General features: G+C 47.2%; 1 protein-coding gene across 1 annotated transcript in view; it reads left to right on the plus strand.

Moving 5' to 3' along the window:
* The first annotated feature begins 206 nt into the window (after positions 1-206).
* KCNK1 (potassium two pore domain channel subfamily K member 1) overlaps positions 207-22,672 on the plus strand; it is a 79,395-nt gene continuing 56,929 nt past the window's right edge. Inside the window, exon 1 of the mRNA XM_029593873.1 lies at positions 207-756. Coding sequence (XP_029449733.1) covers positions 402-756 — 355 coding nt within the window. The 5' untranslated portion in view covers positions 207-401. The remainder of the gene's footprint in view (positions 757-22,672) is intronic.

Raw genomic sequence — 22,672 nt, forward strand, 5'->3', positions numbered from 1 at the left:
GCTGGTGGCAGCCCAGTGTGTACCTTGGAGGCAGGGTGGGAGATAAGGAAGGATATGCAGCCTGAGGAGGAGTCTCTGGTCTCAGAAGAGACGGCTGCAGCCCCGCCGCTCGGTTACCTGAGCTGCAAACCACGTCAGCAGCCGGGTGAAGTCATCGCCACATCATCCCCCGGCTTAGACAGAAAGTCACAGAGAGGAAACAGAATCAGACAGAGAAAGAGACAGGAGCAGAAGGGAGGCGAGAAAAATAATCAGGCATCAGAAGCAAACAAAAAAAAATATAAAAGGGGTGAAGCCGCTACTACCGTAGCTCAACGGGAGTTCTCAAGAGAGGGGACCCCCGAGCTTTTTTTTGGCGGGCTCCGCGGCGCGCACGCCTCCTCGCGCGCGGAGGGAGGACGATGCTGCAGTGGCTGGCGGGCAGCTCGTGCGCGCGGCTCGTGGCGCGGCACCGCTCGTGCTGGTGCTTCGCGCTGCTGCTGCTCGGCTACCTGATCTACCTGCTGCTGGGCGCCGCCGTCTTCTCGGCCGTGGAGCTGCCGCGCGAGGACGCGCTGCGGCGGGAGCTGCGCGAGCTGCAGCGCCGCTTCCTGCGCGAGCACGCCTGCCTGGCCGAGCCGCAGCTCGAGGGCTTCCTGCGCCGCGTGCTGCGGGCCAGCGACTACGGGGTCTCCGTGCTGGGCAACGTCTCGGGCCGCTGGAACTGGGACTTCGCCTCCGCCCTATTCTTCGCCAGCACCGTGCTCTCCACTACAGGTACCGCCGATCGCTGTGGCTGTAGATTGCCCTCTCCTTAAAACTCAGTTTAGTCCCGGCCTCGCTGCAGTCGCCCTCTCCATTCACAACTCTAACTGCAGCCCAGGGTTGGCCAGATGTTCTGCTTTTTAAAGAAATTGTCCACTGGCCCGCCTAAGCAACTAGAGGATGCGCAATTCTGGTTTTGTTTTTTTTTCTTCAAATGTGGCCACATGTGGGAGAAAAGTGTGACCTAGTTTCATACATGACACATATGGGCAGGTCTAGCATTTTAGAAAGGGGGTTGGAGTACAGCTGGTGTGGTACATCCTCCTCCCACCCTCACTCATCGTACTTTCGGCTGCATCTCCATCTCCCCACCATAATTTCTTTTCCACGACTTCCAATTTCTATCTGCTCTCTCCTTTCCCTTCCCAGGCTCATTTGCCCCATCCCCAATTCCCTTTCTGATTTTCGCTAATTTCCGAATTAATGAGCTGCTTTGTATGTTACAACATCGCAGCAGCTCATTAACACAGAATTTTAGTAAACTTTCGCACTCAATTCATTACATTCAGACGTTTACTACTTGCAAGAGTGTGATTTTGTGAGGGGATTTTTGGGGGTTTTTTTTTGCAAAAGGAGTCAAATGTGCGAAAAGAAACCATGCTGTCATTTTTGTGTATTCCAAGCCATTTTGTGCTTTTTTTTCACACATTGTTCCTTCTATGAAAAACTTTTCATCTTGATACATAAGCTTCAAAGTTTTTACTTGAGTCAGTGGAAAGTGAAGTGACTTGCTAAGGACACAAGAAATAGCAACAGGATTTGAACTTGGTTCTCAACTCCCACTCCCCAACCACTAAAATACGCTTCTTCTTCCTTCCGGCCTCTCTTTTCCACCCTCTTTTACCCTTCCCTTCCATGCAAGCCTTTTCCCCCTCCTCTTTCCTTCCTAACTCTCTCCCCTTTTCTTTTTGCTTCTTTTCTCCTCTTCTTCCCCTCCTTTCTTTTCTTATCCTTTCCTTCCTATCTTGCTGCCTCCCATCCCCTTTTTTTCTAGCCTCCTTTCTCATCTCAGCCTCTCTCCCCACTTTCTTCCCTTTCTTCTACCCTTTCCCATCCCCTTTCCACATCTTTTACTCCTCCTCTCCCCACCACCTCTCCCCCTTCCTTTCAGTTTCTTTTCCCTCTTCTCTTCCATCTCTCCCCTCTAGCTGTTTTTTTTGTCCCTCCTGTCCTGTTCCAGGTGTTTTATTAGCAATTTTTTTTTGTAAATTAATGAGGGAGACAATTGACACTTTGGTAAGAACCAATAAAATTGTGTATTTTGTGATGCTGCAGGGGTCCCCATATCTTGTCTTCCAGTTCCAAAATCAGGTCTGATTTTCAGGATTTGCATGCATTGCCTCCAGTGTGCGTAAATACATCTCACACACATGAAAACCAGACTGTTTTGTGGCTCCCAAGGACAGGATTTGGGAACCTGTGTATGGGATGTCTCCTTTTTGATGATTCAGGCCACAGTGGATTTAAAAGCTCAGCATTTTTCCTGTCTGCCAGTGGGATACTATATGTCTTGTAAGATATAGGAATGTCTTTCTGGGGGAATACAAAAGGAACCCTGGAGCAGGCAGGTTGGATGCCAAGGCCGCTGTAGGGTATTGTGCTTTGCAGTTTTTCACTTTTTTTTTTACATAAAGGTTTATGTAGTTATTTATTTATTTTGCTTTAACCTGAGCAAATTAAGTATAAAAACTGTTTTTAATGATAGCTGATTATTTGTGATTATAGCATATTTAACATAATGCGCTAGTGGCATGATAACCTATCTACAAATTGTAAATATCTTTTAACAGTCTGTTTTTTTTTTCTCCCATATTTTTTTATTTGATTAACAGATGAGTGTTTTTTCTGCTTCTCTGTGTAGTAACATGATACATATTCCTACAGTATCCGAATAAAGTGGGTATAATTACAGTGTTTGCTGTTACTTTAGCAATTATATCAGTTTTTATTTTGTTTTTATTTTGGCAGAAAGTTGAATCTTCCTGCTTTGGTAATTATCTTTTTCCATCATTGTGTCCCCAATGGGATCAGGTTTTACAGGTTCTCAGTCAAGAGTCAAAAGGTCAAAAAGGGGATTGCCTTTCCCTGTAGCTCAATTCCTGTACTTCAATTTTGTCAAGAATGTTTTATTTGTGTTGGTGTACCACGGCCCACTGTGCGATTAGAGATTTCATTGATATTAAAGACTCTAGTTAGAACATAAGAACATAAGAAATTGCCATACCGGGTCAGATCAAGGGTCCATCAAGCCCACCAGCATCCTGTTTCCAACAGTGGCCAATCCAGGCCATAAGAACCTGGCAAGTACCCAAACACTAAGGGCCGGATTTTATAAAGTTGCACGAGCGTGTACTTTTGTTCGCGCACCAGGCGCGAACAAAAGTACGCTGGATTTTATAAGATACGCGCGTATCTTATAAAGTCCGGGGTCGGCGCGCGCAAGGGGGTGCACATTCGTGCAACCTGCGCACGCTGAGCCCGGTGCGCGTTGCCTGTTCCCTCCGAGGCCGCTCCAAAACTGGAGCGGCCTCAGACGGAACTTTCCTTCACCCTCCCCTCACCTTTCCCTCCCTTCCCCTCCCTAACCCACCCCCCCGGCCCTATCTAAACCTCCCCCCTACCTCTATCACGAAAGTTACGCCTGCTAGAAGCAGGCGTAACTTTACGCACGCCGGGCCGGCTGCCGCGATCCATGTTCCGGTCCGGGGCTGGTCCAGGGGCCGCTGTCACGCCCCCGGGCCGGTACCATGCTCCGGACACGCCCCCAAAATGCCGCGACGCCCCCGACACGCCCCTCCATGCAAGCCCCGGGACTTACGCGCGTCCTGGGGCTTGCGCGCGCCGCCGAGTCTATGCAAAATAGGCTCGGTGCGCGCAGGGGGGGTTTTGGGGTAGGTTTTTGGGGGGTACGCGCGTATCATCAGGCGCGAACAAGAGTACGCGGGATTTCAATAGATACGCGCGTAGCCATTGAAATCCGGGGTCGGCGCACGCAAGGCTGCCCAAACTCGGCAGCCTGCGTGCATCGAGACGCGCAGCCTGCCTCCATTCCCTCGAGGCCGCTCCGAAATCAGAGCGGCCTCGGAGGGAACTTTCTTTCGGCCTCCTCCCCCCTCCCGGCCCTATCTACACCCCCCCTACCTTTGTCACGAAAGTTATGCCTGCTCGAGGCAGGCGTAACTTGCGCGGGCTGGCTGCCGGCGCGCCATGTTCCGGTCCAGGGGCTTTATGACATTATGACATCCTCCATTTTATTCACCATTCCTTTCCTAATAATTCCTAATAATTCCTAATATTCTGTTTGTTTTTTTGACTGCCACAGCACACTGAGCCGACGATTTCAAAGTATTATCCATTATGATGCCTAGATCTCTTTCTTGGACGGTATGACATATATTTTTTTATGGTGAACGTTATACAGGTGGAAAGCTTGCTTTCTAGAGTATCCCATTCTGGAGTTTCTCCATTCTGGAGCATTTTTTCAGGCTGAGTAGCCCCATCTTAGGTCTCAGCAGTCTCCCGTGCCTGAATTTTATGATGTCACACTATCTCCCTGGTTCCCTGTTGTTTGTAGACTCAAGGGTAAAACATTTACATATTTTCTAACACTTACAATGGACTTAGCAAGTTTCAGCATGTTGATAAGTAATCTAACATCAATCAAAGTAGCCTGGCCCAAAGCACATTTTAACTCAGGAAGGGGGGGGGGGGGGGAGTGTAGTGGGTGGAAGGATTGGGGTGTTTGCTTTGAGTAGTCTGGGTCATACATACACACTAACAGGTGAATTTTCAAAGGAGTTATATGTGTAAATGTAACATTATTGTAGCAGTTGTCAAAAGCCATATACTCGAGTAAATGCTTTTTAAAATCAGGCCCTAAGAAACTAATGATACCTGACTATGTTTTAGTGAAAATATGAAAAGCTATATTTTCCTTTATAACCTATGCATGAACAGATGATTATAAGAATGTCTGTGACAATAGCAAAACAGCTTATTCAAGCATAAATGAGAATAAATAATTTTCTTCCAGCTAAAAGGGATAATTATATACCAGTAGCCTAGCAAGAAGCGGTCACTTTCCTAGAAGAATGTCTCTGGATCTTCCAGACAGTGACTTGCTAAGCAGGATCTTGTTTTTGAGACTGGGCAGCACTGGAGGTTCCCGGTCTTTGCTGAGATTGTCTTGCTGAAGTGGTCTGGCTTAGCTCTTAGTAGAAATCCACCCATTCTACAGTGAATAAAGATCTTGGGGCGGGGCACTCATGTGGATGGGCTTGGCACCCAGGGCTTATGGTCTGCTCAGGAACGTTCATGTCAAATCAACTTCCTGGGTCTCCGGACAATCAGGTATGCGCTATGGGCTTTCAGAGATCGGCTGTCCAACAAAGTTGTCCAGATCTAGATCAAGAACCAAGTAGCAATGTGGTATGTCAACAAGCAGGGAGGCACGGGATCATACCTCCTGTATCAGGAAGCGGAATGGATCTGGTCGAGGGCCCTGTCCCACGGGGCGGTGCTCAGTACCATGTACCTGGCCAGGATGGAGAACATGGTAGCGGACAGGCTGAGTCGAGCCTTCAGACCCCCTCGAGTGGTCCCTGGACCAGGCGGTGGTGAGTCGGATATTCTGCCTCTGGGGCAGCCCAGATGTAGATCTGTTCACATCCCCCTGCAACAGGAAGGTGCCTCAGTTCTGCTCCTTGCACAGGATAGACAGCAAACCAGCCTCAGATGCCCTCGCCCGCTATTGTGGCACATGTCTTTTGAATGCATATCCTCCGATTCCCTTAGTGTAGAAGACTCTTGAAGCTTTGCGAGGACAGAGGGACTATGATTCTCACAGCCCCTCATTGGCCGAGACAGGTCTGGTTTCTACTCCTTCAGGAGATATCTCAGTCTGGGGACTTCCCCAGATCTCATTCCACAGGATCAGGGCAGGCTTCGGCATCCCAACCTCCAGGCCCTGTCACTCACAGCCTGGATGTTGAGATCTTAATTCTGCAGCTGCTCGATCTTTCGAAAGATGTGTCTCGGGTCCTGGTGGCTTCTAGAAAGCATTCTACTAGAAGGTCCTACAGACTGAAGTGGAGGAGATTTTCCATGTGGTGTGAGAAGAAGGGCCTAGAACCGTTCTCCTGCCACACACAAAAACTGCTTGATTAATTTCTACACCTATCGGAGGCTGGCTTAAAGACCGCCACCGTTAGGGTCCATCTTAGTGTGATTAGTGCTTACCATCACATAGATGGTACGCCCATCTCTGTACAGCCTATATTTGTACTTTTTACGTGGGGTTTGCTTCAGTTGAAGCCTCCCATAAGGCCTCCCACTGTGTCTTGGGACCTCAACGTGATTTTAGTTTAGCTGAAGAAAGTTCCTTTTGAGCTGCTGCACATCTGTGACCTGAAGTACCTGACCTGGAAGGTCATATTTTTGGTGGCGGTCATTTTAGAGTGCAGGATCAATGAGCTCCAGGCCTTAGTGACTTATCCACCTTTATACAAAATTCTGTCATGACAGGGTGGTCTTGTGTACATACCCTAAGTTCCTGCCTAGGGTGGTGACAGATTTCCATCTTAACTAGTCAATCATCCTGCCAATATTCTTTACAGGCCCCATTCGCTCCAAGGTGAACGAACACTGCACAGTTTGGACTGCAAGTGAGCCTTAGCCTTCTATCTCGAGCAGACAGAAGCCAATAGACAGTCCACCCAACTTTTTGTTTGTTTTGATAAGAATACGGTGGGCATTACTGTTGCCAAACAGACATTATCCAGTTGGGTAGCAGATTGCATCTCCTTCTGTTATGCCCAGGCGGGACTGCATCGTATCAAGGCTCATTCTGTCAGAGCCATGGCAGCGTTGGTGGCTCACATGTGAGAAGTTCCTTTGGAGGAGATTTGCAAGGCTGTGACGTGGAGTTCTCTCCACATATTCACATCCTATACTTTCTGGTTAGGGATGGCCGACGCAACAGTAGGTCCGGCCAGTCCTCAGGAACCTGTTCGAGGTGTAGAACCCAACTCTCCCAATTTAGGGACCATTGTTTGGGTTCAGACTATTTCCCCCTATTACCAACAGTACTGGTGTTGTGCCCATTGACACCTGGTTAGATGTCTGTTGGTCCCGTTTTGTGTTGGGAAGCACCCTGTAGCTATGGATTCATCCATGTGTGAGGACTACCATCCTGCTTTTCCTTGGAGAAAGCAGACTTGCTTACCTATAGCAGGTGTTCTCCAAGGACAACACGATGTTAGTTCTCACGAAACTCGCCCACCACCCTGTGGAGTTGGGTTTCTCCTATTTTTATTTGTCATCGTAATTCTATGTTAGGAGACTGAAAAGGGACCCTGCATGGACGCATGGTATAGGCAGCGGTTCTCAACAGTGTGTCACCAAGAACACGCAGGTGTGTCGCCACACTTCCCGGTCCCCTGCTGACCCAGCTGCTCCCCCTACCCAAGCGAAATAGGTCCCTTACAATGCTGATAGCACGGGTGGAACGCTGCAGGAGAGCTGGAGTCAGCGGCACCGGCATGCTCTCTTCTTCCCGCCCCCTCACCCGCCATCGTAGCCCAGAAGAGGAAGTGGTGAGCATCAGGTGCGTGCGCAGGAAGAAGAGACCATGCTAGTGCAGGCAGCATCGGCCCGAAGAAAAGAAGAGAGGCGCGGCCTGAAGGATGAGCAGTGCAGTTCGGAGTAAAACGAGTAACAAGGTCAACCCTCGCAGCTGATGGGACTCCTTTCTCCGTGAGGGCTGAAAATGAAGGAGGTTGCTGCTGCCTTTAGGGTTGGGAGAAGGCTGCTGCTGCTGCCACTAGTTCAGGGGGGTGGGGTGGGGTGGGAGAGTGAGTGAATGAGCAAGCATACGTGTTTGAGATCCTGTGTGTGTGTGTGTGAGATAGCATGTATGTGGATGACTGAGAGCCTGAATATGTGAAAGAGAGTATGTCTGTGATTGAAATCCTGCCTGTGAGAGAGAGAGAGAGCATGAATGTAAGTGTATGACTGAGAACCTGTATGTGTAAGTTTGTGATTAAAAAGCTGTTTGTGTGAAAGAGTGTGTGTGTGATTGAGATCCTTTGTGTGTGAGTGAGATCATGTGTGTATGATTAAGAGCCTGTGTGTATAAGAGAGAGAGCATGTGTATCTGTGTGTGAATGAGAGCTGGTTTAGGTGAGGGAGCATGTGAGTATGTGATTGAGAGCATGTGTGTAAATGAGAGAAAGAGAGAGCATGTGTGTCGGTGTGTGATTGAGAGCTGGTTTAGGTGAGAGAGCATGTGTGAAAGAGAGAAAGAGAGCATGTGTGTCTGTGTGTGATTGAGAGCTGGTTTAGGTGAGGGAGCATGTGAGTATGTGATTGAGAGTCTTTGTGTGAGAGAAAAAGACAGCATGTATGTGTGCGATTAAAAGCCTGTATGTGTAAGCATGAAAAGACAGACAGCATGTGTGTAAATGTGTGAGCCTATATAAGTGAGAGAGAAAAGGCATGTCTATATGTGAGCGATTGAGAGCCAGTGTGAGAGAGAAGAGAAAGTTGTAAACAAACCATTCCTCCTCCTGCTAATTCAAAACAATCTCAGAGCACCTGGATATCAAACGTTCCCAGGTATGCAGAGCAAAACAGTTTTTGTATCCTTATTTTTCATTATTGGGCCTTTGTGTCTGCTATTTTGAAATATTTTATTGGTATCTAGAAATTTTTGATATGAGTTTTTAATTATTGGATATTCCATTCATCCGCTGTTTTGAAATAATCTGTTCTTTTTGTTAGTATGGTTTTGTTGCTATTGATTTTATATTTACTGATTTGTTTTATAAGGACTGGTGATGTTTCTTTTTTTCCTTTGTTGTACTGCAGAGACTCTGGCTTGCTGTGGTTTCCAATTCAGTTTTTGTCTGCATGTTTCTATTATTGCTTTATGGTCTCTTTATTCTTTGTTAGGTGAGGGTCAGCACATGTGATTCAGGTGAGGTTTTCTGCTGGTGAGTAGTTTCTGTGTACGGCTCTATAGCAGCCTGTCTTGGTCCGTTTTCCTAATAGGAGATGTATTGATGTCTTAAGGCCTGGTGTAATATTTTCAGTGTTGTCTTTTTTTAGGTAAGGTGTTTACTGTTTGAGTACTAGAAATTGGTGCTGTTTTGGTGTGGGATGTTTACCGTTTATGTAATTTCTGTTTAGACAGAATACATATCTTTTCCTTGTGTCATTTTTAACAATAAAAATAATACTGGACCTTTATTTTTTATTTCCACCCTGAATTGTAATGAGCAGTGTGTCACACATGTGAGCGTGGTCTATCAGGAGTGTCATGATGGGAAAAAGGTTGAGAACCACTGGTAGAGGGCATGCTGAGCATGCTCAGTGTGCCTAGTCAAAGTTTCCTGCATCGGGCTCCTTCTGATGATGTCACCCGTGTGTGAGGACTAACATCCTGCTGTCCTTGGAGAACACCTATTACAGGTAAGCAACTCTGCTAAGTGTTCGTGGGTACCTAGTGCTGTTGCCTCCAAAGTTAGTATTTCTGCTAACACAACTTTCCAAGCCTGCTAGGTGGAAAGCTGACCTTTTGGCTTATTACATCACATAAAAGTAGTGATTGACCCAGCAGTAGGGTGTTTCCTGATGTGCCCCTCCCACTCTACCATCTGGAATCTGATTTTGCAAGATCAGACATTAGAGAAACAATGAGGCACAGCAAGGTGTGTATTGCAACGGTGCAGGTGCACACCTCAAGTGTAATGCAGTGAAGAATAAGAGCAAGGGCAGGGTGATGCTCATCTTCGTTGGATAGTGACAGAGCAACCCCAGACTGCTGTCATTCCAAGATGGACTTTGGTTTTTTTTTTTTAATAAGTGTTTTCTTTTCTCACTTAGTTTTGTAGTCTGACATTTAGACTTTCAAAAGCTTAAATTTAATGCTGGATTTTACTGAATAGCTCTTGAAGTAATGTACAATCACATTTACATAAATATATCATAGACCTGGGTCTGTGAGCTTTCTAGTACCACTCGACAGTTGCATTTTTTTTTTTGGTGGGGGGGGGGGGGTGAATATTTCAGAATATTATTTTAAAAGTGTTAATGAAAACTGTGCTTGTAGAGACTCAGCACTCTTTCTCAGTGCCATAGTATGCTAAAACATTTTCTGGGCATCACTAGACAAAGGAAGCAGGTATTTGCAGGTTATCAAAGGAGAAAAGCATTCTCATCTCTTTATAACGAATCCAGAAGGGTAGCTCTGTTAGTCTGAAGCAGCAACAATAACACAGTGGCTAGTGGTACCTTATAGACTTAAGATTTATTGAGGTGTGAGCTCTCGAGGCCCCAGAGCATAAGTGGATTCTTGTCCTCGAATGCTCAGGCCCCAATAAATCTGTTGGTGTGTAAGGTGCTGCCAGCCTCTGTGTTTTCCATAGGGATTTATTTTTGGAGGTACACTCTAAGGGTGATGCTGTTTCATTTTGGACTTACTCTAGTTGTGCCACTGGATTATCTGCTTTCAACCCCTGCGTACAATCTGCCTTTACCTCCGTAGTGTTGCTGTATTTAGATAATTTAAGTCCTTAATAACTTAACCAAGCACTTTTTGCCACAAGCCATTGAGAAGCGATGCTCTTAATAAGTGAGCATCACATATCATCACTGCAGAAGCCCTCCCAGTTAGTTCAAGCTGGCTGTTCAGAACATTGTAGATGGCAGTGCTGTCTAGAACCGCTGCCACATTTCTGTTATTAGAAGCAAATTTTCACTTGTCTTTGAAGTCTTAATGGGGTCATAGCCTGTGCTTCGTCAAAGTTAAGCTATGGGAGGCCAAGGTTATAAAACGAAACAGGTAGTGCAAGGGCAATGTGTGTACTTTATGGCATCTGGGGATCTGGGGAATGAATGAAAAATGATTTAAAAAAACCAAACAAAAAAACAAAAAAAGGACTGTAGAAAGACCTCACGAGACTAGGAGACAGGGCAACACCCTTCGTTTCCCATCGGACAGCTTCTCGGCAGCCACCCAAAAAACTTGTGGCTTCCTGCTGGTCTCCCTGGTGAAAAATATTGAGACTGCCTTCTCCCACCAGCCCAAATACGTCTTTCCTGCTGAAGATTTTTGGCTTCTCCTACTAGCTCAAAGGGCTGAAGGCTTGTAGCTGTTCCTTTCAGCCAGTGTGCTGAGGAGAAGGGGGAGGAAGAAATGCACCACGGTGACTGTAATTGTGGAGGAAAAAAATATTTAAGGTTCCACAGGATTTCGTACTTACTACTGGGCCCCTTTTTACAAAGGACATATTTTGCAGAGTAGGTAGACTGTTTTATCTTTTTTTTCTCTGGGCTACCCCTTTGAAGGTTATCAAAGTGGATGATTCCTGTAGCGTAGGAATGCCCTGCAGTGTTTTGGAAGGTAGGAGTTCAAGTTAAATTTTAGAAAGAGAGGAAGCAGCCTTTTTCCCCTCTTTCCTGCGTATCAGTTGCAGGACGAAGACAGACAGCGTGTGATCTGTGGCGTGTCCTGAGAGAAGCTACTTGCCCAGGGGAAGAGGCAGGTGAGTGTTTTCTCTCCCTTTTGAATTTTTGGGAGACGACAACTGAAGGGAGTACGATAAGTTATTAAACTTTCATTCCCCTCAGTGATGTGTTTCTTGGCCTAAGAGAGAGAACTAGTGAAGGTGTAAGAGTTCCCCCATGATCGGATGATAGCTCTTACCCTTAGGATTTCATGTTTTTCCTACAAGAGTCCTGTTTTATTTATTATTTCAGTTGGTTAGTATCACATTTGCAAGCCAGTCAGCCACCTACTAAAAGCTTTGGAGAAAAGAAGTTGATACCTTGATTCATTTACTCAGCGTGTCCAAATGCCACGCTGGCATTCTACCAGAACGAGAAAGGGAGAGAGAGTGCTCATCCGATACAGCCAAGAACGAGAGCAAGGAGAGCGTGCCCGATACGGTGCATAACCGGAGAAGTAAGGAGAGCAGATTGTCCTGCAGTGCAGCAGAACGCAGCATTGGTTTCAGATTCCGTGGAGGTTATCATGGAACGAAAAGGCTACTCTTGCAGGCTACTCATTTCTGAGTCAGTCAGAAGAAAACAAAAGGGGATCCTGAGAGTGCGTGGTCACAAATGTACTGACTGAAGATATGAATTACTGAGTGTCACATTGTTATGCCTGAAGAAATTTGAATTGTAAGTAGTTTATGTTGTGGGAACACCAGTCCCAAGCATGGAGAGTGCTTCATTTGAATCCAGGAGCAATTGATAGTCCTAATCTTAAAGATTTTGAAGTATAGCTTCTCCCTCCCCGTTGAGGAACAGACCTGCAGCTTAAGTTATTGACGTAAGTGGTAGAGGTGACTTACTTTATCAGATTATGTGGTGATTATTTTCCTGTGTGCCTGTTGCTAAATGTGTTTTTTTTCTCGTAAAGAGAAAGGGATCTGGAGAATGCATAAATGTTCACTGAAGGACATTGGGTTGCTGCCTGTTACTGGCAGTACGATGGGTGAATGTGTAGGGGCGATGAAATTCCCAGGTGCTTGTTGCTGGCCCAGGCTTGGGAGGAGCCACTGCCACCGTGATGGGCCTAGGAGGAACCACAGTGGTCTGGTGCTGCTTACTGCTAGCACAGATGAGGGAAGGGAATGGAGAGGCTAGATTGGGAGAAAAAAACCCCCCAAAACAATGCAAATAGACCAAACAAAGAACAAAGCAAAAATATAGACAACAACAAACAAAGGAAGTAAGAAATCCAAAATATCCAGAACAAGAAATAGCAACAAAGGAACAAAAAGTCCAAAAGATAAGCAAAAGCAAAAAAAAAAAAAAACTCAAAATTGTAATATGGACAAAATAGTGATCCATTGGTGCAACAAGAACTAAATAATGTGAGAATGTCAAATAAGGGAAATTTTTCAAACCATCCACTTAGTACACACACAGTTTCCTTTTCAAAACTACGTGCAAAAAAAATTCCTAACTTGGCGCTCACAAATTATCAAGTATAACCTTGTATGGGTAGCTTTGCTGGGATAATTTTCAAAGCAGAGCTCACTTTGAAAATCGATGTAGCTTGGGTGCGTATTTGCCAGCTATTTTACATAGGCTGTTGTATAAAATTACCATCTGGGAGGATCATTTTATAAGTGTGCGTTTAGGCCTAAAGTCCGTGTGTATGTTTTACATGCAGACTTTATCCCATATTTTCAAAGCGAATCTCTGTGGATGAGTTTGCTTTGAAAATCCTCAGGTAATTGACCTGATTGTTGGCTGACAGAATAACTCGCACATAGTGACATCTTCTTCTTTTCGGAGAGCGTAACTTGGGTGGGTTAACCTGTGTGCTTAGTTATGAAAATCAAAAAGCGGTGTGTAATTTCCAAAGCTACTCTTCTTCTCGCCCCCCCCCCCCCCAAAAAAAAAATGCCTCTCCTTGCTTCGCATAAAAGTACACGCAAAACTGGGTTATGGGCACACTTTTATGCGTAGTGAACCTTGCTGTATTTTGTAACAGATATTTCTGCACATAAAACTTTGTTTTGTGCAAGTAAGTGGCTTTGAAAATCAGGCCCATAGAGTCCGTTATACTAAACCCACAGAGAAACTGACATCTAGTTCAAAAACAAGATTATTAAAAGCAGGATGTAAAAGTGGGTCAGTGATGGCTTGGCTAATAAAAGGGCAAGAACGAAAAAGAGCATACATCACAACAGTTCAGCTAGAGAGTGGACTGATTACAAGTAAGCGCACTTAAATCTGCACCAAATTTACAGCTGTTGAGCATTTGCAAGTCTAAATTGATCTTTGTGCCAAAAGTGGGTCGTGGGTAACTCCAGTTCCTCTATCCCCTGACCAACAACACACACACACACACTCACTCTCTCTCTCTCTCTCTAAAAATTAATCACTAAAGTTGAAAAGCCTGCAATTAAGAATGTAAATGCAATTCTGGGAAAGAGGGAAGCTGGTCCAAGTTGGCTGTGCCAGGTAGTCATCATCAGCACTAGCTCCCTTGAAATGTCTGGTTTCTCTCCATTCCTGTTGTGGAGAAAAGGAAGGGCAAAGTTCTGAATCTGCCATGCTCTCCCAGGCCTCCCTGGGTGCCTTTGTCATCAGTGCTTGTGACGATTTAGCTCCATGAATCCTGGAGGGTACCCCCCCTAGAACCTCATTGTCACCCTCCACCCGGAGCCCTGACCATTCCCTACCACTTAAGAAGTGGCCACATATAGAACATAGAAAACTTAGAAATGACAGCAGAAAAAGACCATTCCCTGTACGTACCAGGATCAGTCCAGGACTGTGGGTTATGCTCCCAGTCCAGCAGGTGGAGTCAGAAGTAAAAGCTCGAGGGGAGGTCCTATATGACCTCACTCCTTGTGCCTCAATCCTCAGTATCTTCTGACTCCAGCAGGTGTGAGCAGGGGACTGTTTAGTCCCCAGCACAGGTTTTTCAGGTTTAGGCCTTTTATTTTCCTGTTCTTGAGGGATCAAAAAAAAATAAATATATATATATATATATATATAAATAGGATAGAAGACTAGTTTTATTTGGGACTAGGTTGAGAGGAACTTGTTAACTATCTATTTTGTCTGTTCCTTTCCCTTGTTCTTTTATTTCTTCACGGGGTAAGTGTTTTTCATTTACTTGTTTAAATTTATTATTTCAGCTCCTAGCCACCTCTTGCCGGTTCGTTTTCGGCACTGGAGGGCGGCGTTATTATTATTTTAATTTCTGTCAGCTTTGCGGCGCCTCCCCTAGCTCTCTCTCTCTTCCCGCCCTGCGAGAGTTTTACGACCCGCGGCCCCGCGACGCGCCATTCCCCGGGGCTGCTGGCTTCTGAGAGGTTTTTTATTTTTTCCTCAGTAGCCTTTGGTCGATAGGGGAGGAAAGGGCGAGCAAGTTTTCTTTTCGCCAAGACCTCTTCAGGTTTAAGCCGCGCCGCCTGTTTTCCTGCCTTCCTGAGGAGGAGGGGATCTCCTACCTCATGTCGAAGACACCGAGCTGCTCTGCTTGTGGACGCTTAGGGAGCCGCCTCTCTAAGAGGGACTGTGCTCCGGCTGCAAACCTTCTGTTAGGGCAGTCGCGCCATTGGAGGAAGGCACAGGAGACCAAGGAGAGGAGGCTTCCTCTCGTCAGCGGCAAGCCCCGTTCCCGCTGAGCGTGGAAACGGCGGCCATTTTGTTTTCTGAGGACGAAGCTGGATCGGATTTGGAGGAACCGGGTGACCCGATTTTTAGGCAACCGGCTGTTTTGCCTCCTCCAGTACCACAAGGGGACCAATTTTCAGTCGGCAAGACCCCGGGTGGGCCTCCCCCGGGGCCTCCAGGTTTTTCTCCAGAATTTGTGGTACTGATGCACCGTGCTTTTTTGCAAAGCAGCGGTTCACCTTCGGTTTTGCCCTGGGGACCATCTCCAGCCAAGGTACCACGGCTGGATCCTTCTCTAGGGGGACCTTCACCACAGGGATTGGTTCCTCCCCTAAGCTCAACTCAGATGGCTTCCGGACTTTTAACTGGTCCACCGCGGGTCTCTCCAGTTTTGCCTGATGTGGATGTCAATCAAGACCCAGTTGGAGATGATCCTAATCTCTCTGTGCACGTCGAGGGAGACGATCCCAGAGTACTCCGTATTTTTCAACCGGAAGAGTTAGAGGGACTCATTCCTTATATTCTTCAGGAGATGGATATTGATCCGCCCCCGGATCCAACGCCTTCAGATCCCAAAGTGAAGAAAGGTGACCCTCTACTTGCGGGGTTGCGACCTTTGGCCAAGGCTTTTCCTACGCATCCTAGTTTTCTACAGCTGATCTCTAGAGAATGGGACACTCCAGAGGCATCCCTCAGGGTCAGTAGAGCCATGGATAAACTTTATCCTCTTCCGGTGGATTTTCTGGATCTCTTAAAGGTTCCGGCAGTGGATTCTGCTGTATCTGCGGTGACTAAGAGTACTACCATCCCAGTCACGGGTGGAACAGCCTTGAAGGACCTTCAGGATAGGAAATTGGAAGTCCATCTGAAGAGAATTTTTGAGGTTTCGGCACTCGGAGTACGGGCGGCTATCTGTACCGCCCTAGCACAGAGGGCTGGTTTACGATGGGTTCAACAACTACTTACCTCGCAGGATCTCCCTTCTGCTGAGGCTCAACAGGCAGATAGGTTGGAATCCGTGATAGCCTACGGTGCGGACGCGCTGTATGACCTTCTCCGGGTCCTCTCTCGTTCTATGGTGGCGGCTGTGTCGGCCCGCCGTCTTCTGTGGCTCCGCAACTGGTCGGCGGACTCCTCTTCCAAGACACGCCTTGGTTCCTTACCTTTCAAGGGCAAGTTCCTTTTTGGTGAAGATTTGGACCAGATAATCAAGTCCCTGAACGAGAACGCGATACACAAGCTTCCGGAGGACAGACCTCGCTCTGCTAGATCTTTTAGCTTCTCCAGAAACCGATCTCGGAACCAGCGCCGTGCTCGGACGAACAGGCAACAGCCAACATCAAGGACTCCATCTTATCGTTCACAGGGATGGAATCGGTCCTTTCGAGGACGGCGAGGTGGCAAAGACTCTACAGTCCCTCGCTCAACCTCTAAACCTGCGCAATGATGCCAGGTTAGCCCACGAGCTGATCCCTCAGGTAGGGGGTCGGCTCACTCTTTTTTACGAGAGGTGGGTTCGAATCACGTCGGACCAGTGGGTCTTGGACATCCTAAGAAACGGTTACGCGTTGGATTTTGTCCACGCCCCCAGAGACAGATTCCTTTTCTCCCCCTGCGGATCTCTTCACAAGCAACGAGCTATACGTCACACGCTTCAGCGTTTGCGTGCCTTAGGAGCAATAAGGCCGGTTTCCGCCAACGAACTGGGACGAGGTCATTACTCCATCTACTTCGTGGTACCCAAGAAAGAGGGCACCTTCCGTCCCATTCTGGATCTCAAGACTGTCAACAGGGCGCTCCGGGTCCCACGATTCCGCATGGAAACACTCAGGTCGGTGTTAGCGGCGGTCCATCGGGGGGAATATCTTGCTTCCTTAGATCTGACGGAAGCGTACCTCCATATTCCGATCCACCCGGATTTTCAACGATATCTTCGCTTCAAGATCCTGGGACAGCATTTCCAGTTCAAGGCATTGCCTTTTGGTCTAGCTACAGCTCCTCGTGTGTTCACAAAAGTTATGGTCGAAGTAGCAGCAGCCCTTCGCCGGGAAGGAATACTAGTTCATCCGTACCTCGACGACTGGCTCATCAGATCAAAGTCTCGAAGTCAGGGGATCCAGGCCGTGGATCGGGTGGTATCCCTGCTTCAATCGTTGGGCTGGATAATCAACTACGACAAGAGTCACCTTACGCCCTCCCAGAACTTGGATTTTCTGGGTGCTCACTTCGACACGGCACAGGGCAAGGTGTTCTTACGCCCAAAGCGAGCTCAAGCGTTGAGAGAGCAAGTTCACCGATTCTTATTGCTCCAGGTACCGACTGCCTGGGACTACTTGCAGGTGCTGGGAACTATGGCTTCTACAATTGACCTAGTTCCGTGGGCGTTTGCGCACCTTCGTCCTCTACAGAAAGCACTTCTATCCCGGTGGAAACCGGTATCTCAGGACTACAGTGCAGTCTTGCCGATTCCTCAAACGGCTCGGCTCAGCCTCCAATGGTGGTTAGATCCCCGGTATCTTGCCAGGGGAGTGTCATTGGAGATACCGGACTGGGTGGTGGTTACCACAGATGCCAGTCTCTCAGGATGGGGGGCAGTATGTCAGTCGAGCTCCATCCAAGGCATTTGGACGAAGGAGGAAAGTCAGTGACCCATCAATCGGTTGGAGACAAGGGCAGTCCGTTTCGCCCTACAGGGATTCCTTCCGATGGTTCGCCGAAGGGCGGTCAGGATTCTCTCGGACAACGCAACCACGGTGTCGTACATCAACCGACAGGGGGGCACAAGGAGCCGCCTAGTAGCGTGGGAAGCGGAAAAGCTAATGCAGTGGGCGGAGCGGCACTTGCTCCGGTTGGCGGCGTCTCACATAGCAGGCGTAGACAACGTCCAAGCAGATTTTCTCAGCCGTCAACGTCTGGATCCGGGAGAGTGGGTGCTCTCCAGGGAAGCGATGGAATTGATAACACAGCGCTGGGGAGTTCCCCACGTGGACCTCATGGCCACTGCCGAAAACGCAAAAGCTCCTCGCTTTTTCAGTCGCAGGAGAGAGCACGGGGCGGAAGGGGTAGATGCCCTAGTCCTCCCGTGGCCCACGCAGGTCCTTCTGTATGTTTTTCCTCCGTGGCCCCTGGTGGGGAGGGTGTTACGTCGCATAGAGTCTCACCTTGGTTTTGTGATCCTAGTTGCGCCAGAGTGGCCGAGAAGACCATGGTTTGCGGATCTGCTTCTTCTATCTCAAGAGGAACCGATTCGCCTCGGTCACCTCCCTCATCTTCTCAAACAGGGTCCTATATTTTTAGAGGAGGCAGATCGCTTTTGTCTTGCGGCCTGGCTTTTGAGAGGCGTAAGTTGAGACGTCAAGGATATCCGGAGGCGGTTATTTCCACCTTATTAAGGGCAAGAAAGACTTCCACCTCAGTTACGTACATAAGGGTATGGAAGGTATTCGAAGATTGGTGTAGAGTCCGTACTATTGTGCTGGCTCTCGCTTCGGTGGTTCAAGTATTAGATTTTCTTCAGTCGGGCCTAGAGATGGGTCTCGCATACAATTCCCTTCGGGTACAGGTGGCGGCGTTGGGAGCCTTGTTGCATACGGGGACTCTTTCGCCGCTTTCTTCTCACCCAGATATTCTTCGTTTTCTCAGAGGCGTTCGTCAGCTGAAGCCTCCTTTCAAATCGCCCTGTCCTCCTTGGAGTCTTAACTTGGTACTCGAAGTACTAGGAGGTCCTCCGTTTGAGCCTTTACGCGCGGCCACCGTCAAGGACCTTACCCTAAAGACTGTCTTTTTGGTAGCTATAACTTCTGCTCATCGTATCTCGGAGCTCCAGGCCTTGTCCTGCCGAGAACCTTTCCTCCGTTTCTCTGAGGAAGGTGTTTCCATAAGGACAGTACCTTCTTTTCTTCCCAAGGTGGTTTCTTCTTTCCACTTGAATCAATCTGTGGAACTTCCTTCTTTCTTGTCATCAGATCCCAGACAACTTCGCAATCTGGATGTCAAGAGATGTCTAATGCAGTACTTAGCTCTCACCAATGACTTCCGTCTTTCGGATCATCTTTTTGTTCTATGGTCAGGTCCCAGAAAGGGTCAGATGGCTTCTAAGACAACCATCGCTCGATGGCTGAAAGGTGCGATCGCATCGGCATATATTGGAAAAGGACGTCAGCCACCTCTGGGTGTTAAAGCACACTCTCTTCGAGCGCAAGCTACCTCTTGGGCAGAAAGTTCATCGGTGTCCTCTCAGGAAATTTGCAGAGCGGCCACCTGGAAATCACTACATACTTTCTCTAGGCACTATCGATTGGATGTTCGGGCTCCGAGTTTCGGATCTTTTGGAGATAGTGTTTTGAGAGCAGGGCTGTTATCGGCCCACCCGGAGTAGGGGAAGCTTTGGTACATCCCACAGTCTGGACTGATCCTGGTACGTACAGGGAAAAGAAAATTATTTCTTACCCGCTAATTTTCGTTCCTGTAGTACCAAGGATCAGTCCAGACACCCTCCCTGGATTTTTTGGGTTTGTAATGGGATAAGCCTCTGCTCTTTGTTCCTACTTATTATCTATTTATTCTATCTCATCCTGGGGCTCCAGGACTTACTGTTTTCTCACAGTTTTTTGGTTTACAAGTTCCGTTGTGGGTTTACCAGTTTTTATTCTTCGTTCATAATTGTTGAACAGTTATCTTTTTTGATCCCTCTGTCTCTTCTCTTTGGCTTTGAAAGTCTTGTTACTGAGGATTGAGGCACAAGGAGTGAGGTCATATAGGACCTCCCCTCGAGCTTTTACTTCTGACTCCACCTGCTGGACTGGGAGCATAACCCACAGTCTGGACTGATCCTTGGTACTACAGGAACGAAAATTAGCGGGTAAGAAATAATTTTCTTATCGGCCCATCCAGTCTGCCCAGCAAGCTCCCACACTTATTTTCCCATACGTATCTGTTTCATCAACCACCAATTTCAGGGCCCTTGTTGGTAACTGTTTGATTCAAGTTTCCTGCCATCCCCTGTCATTGATGCAGAGAGTAATGTTGGAGTTGCATCAAAGGTGAGCATAATGCCAGTGTATGCCGCATCAAGCAAGTTACCCTGATGCTTGTTTACCCAGACTGCACAGATTATTGCCTTGTTGGATGTTGTCTGAATGTATATCCTGTTTTCCACATTTTCCCCTTTTCCCCCTGCCGTTGAAGCAGAGAGCAACGCTATATATGCATTCAAAGTGATGTATCAGGCTTAATTGGTTTAGGGTAGTAACCGCAGTATTAAGCAAGCTACCCCCATGCTTATTTGTTTCTCCAGATTGTGAAGTTCAGTCCTTGTTGGTTGTTGTCTGAGCCATTGATGTCTGGAGCGCAGCTTACTGGAACTCCAGGCAGGGGCAACATGCTGACAATGAGCGTATTGGTGGAGGTAAAATTAGATACCCTAGTAGTGGAAAACATTGTTAATGGTGCTTTGGAAATGGAGAGGCTGTTGCAGAACACAGGTACAGCGGTACTGAGAACAGCTGCAGCTTGTGGAGCTGCCCTTGTGGCTCTGAGCCTGTCCAGAGCCACAGAATCTCTGAATTTAGTACAGGCCACTGTGGGAGCTGGGAAAGTGAAATTGGAGATTATCACTCCTGTACCCAGGAATAATAATCTCAAAGACGTATAGATGGCAATCACCCAGATGGACCGATGAATAACAGGTCAGATTGATACTTTAAACAAATCTATTATGGAAATGAAGTCTGTCCATTTCAGAACAGGAGATTGTTAAGGGTGTTTATTACCTGGGAGTGGGCCTTGGAGTCCCAGACAAGTCTCATGAGGACTTGTGTTTCCTCAAATCAATTTAATCCTTAATAATTATAATAAAAAACAAAAAAGCAGAGAATTTGTCCAGGAAGAATATGAGATAAATTCTAACACTTCAATCCCCAAGTAACAGCAGAGATGAAAACCTATATAAGATCTTATGAAGCAGAGTGAGTAGTCAAGCTCTTCTCAAAAAATGTCCCCGTGAATTGAGGATTGGAAAACATATGTATTTCTCTGTCTCACAGTCACTTGCAGAGAAATAGGGACTGATAATTCTCCACCCAAATCACAGCAGCTTTTTGGCATAGAGCAAGAAAAAGTTTTGTCTAGACTGGGTAGCCCAGGAAACATATACATATACATGTACTTTCATGCCCAAAAAAAGGGATATATTTTTATGACAAAAATAATCTTAAGACTTGAGTGGCTGTCCGATTTAAATGCATAAGTAATAATTTGTATGGCCTGGCCAATCTCTTCATCTTGAGAAGCTTCTAAATATTAAGATTAATTCAAATGAAAGCCGACCCTCCCTTCTCCTCGCTTTGTCAGCCTCGTGTCCAGCTTCCAGACATTTTTCTGGAGGCAGATAAAACACTTCTAACAGCTGATGGCAGATAAAACACTTCTAACAGCTGATGGCATCACTTCCTGAGGGATCTTAAAGAACTCATATAGATATGTCTTAAGTAGGGATGTGAATCGTTTTTTGACGATTTAAAACAATCGTCAGATATATTTTAAATAGTCAAAAATCGTTAGAGCCACGATACAATAGCAATTCCCCCGATTTATCGTCAAAAAATCGTAAATCGGGGGAGGGGGGAGGGCGGGAAAACCGGCACACCAAAACAACCTTAAAACCCACTCCGACCCTTTAAAACAAATCCCCACGCTCCCGAACCCCCCCAAAATGTTTTAAATTACCTGGGGTCCAGTGGGGGGGGTCCCGGCGCGATCTCCTGCTCTCGGGCCACGGCTGCGTTAATAGAAATGGCGCCGGTGGCCCTTTGCCCTTACCATATGACAGGGCAAAGGTAGCGCCGGAGCCATTTTGGTTCCTGGCACCCGACGTCATGCGTGCAGGAGATCGCTCCCGGACCCCCGCTGGACTTTTGGCAAGTCTTGTGGGGGTCAGGGAGGCCCCCCCAAGCTGGCCAAAAGTCCCTGGGGGTCCAGCGGGGATCCGGGAGTGATCTCCTGCACGCGTGACGTCGGGTGCCAGGAACCAAAATGGCGCCGGCGCTACCTTTGCCCTGTCACATGGTAAGGGCAAAGGGCCACCGGCGCCATTTCTATTAACGCAGCCGTGGCCTGAGAGCGGGAGATCGCGCCGGGACCCCCCCACTGGACCCCAGGTAATTTAAAACATTTTGGGGGGGTTCGGGAGGGTGGGGGATTTGTTTTAAAGGGTCGAGGTGGGTTTTAGGGTTGTTTTGGTGTGCCAGTTTTCCCGCCCTCCCCCCTCCCCCGATAAAACGATTTTTTAACCAAAAAAACCATGACGATCAGATTTCCCCCCCCCCACCAGCCAAAATCGATCGTTAAGACGATCGATCACACGATTCACATCCCTAGTCTTAAGCACTGTCCGTAGAGGCATCAAAGTGTGAGGAAGTTGACAAAATGCAGATTAATTCATCCAAAAATGCCTAGTTTAGACCTTTTAGTATTTCTCATGATTAGACATTTGTTTTATTTTTTTCTTGCCTTGTATTTTTTTTTTGTTTTGTTTTTTAATCTTAGAGCTCCCCCTCCTTCTTTTGTTGAGGACTAGATATGCAGATTGTGTTAATGGATTTTTTTTTCTTCATATTAAATTGATTATATTTCATTTCACTGTTATGGCCGTCGGTCGCAGACAGCTGCGACTGGGTGTACTTACTTCCTGCACTGCTCTCCTGCCCTCCCCGGGGCGGCTCGG

The sequence above is a fragment of the Rhinatrema bivittatum genome, chromosome 3, assembly GCF_901001135.1.
Source record: "Rhinatrema bivittatum chromosome 3, aRhiBiv1.1, whole genome shotgun sequence".
Taxonomy (NCBI): domain Eukaryota; kingdom Metazoa; phylum Chordata; class Amphibia; order Gymnophiona; family Rhinatrematidae; genus Rhinatrema; species Rhinatrema bivittatum.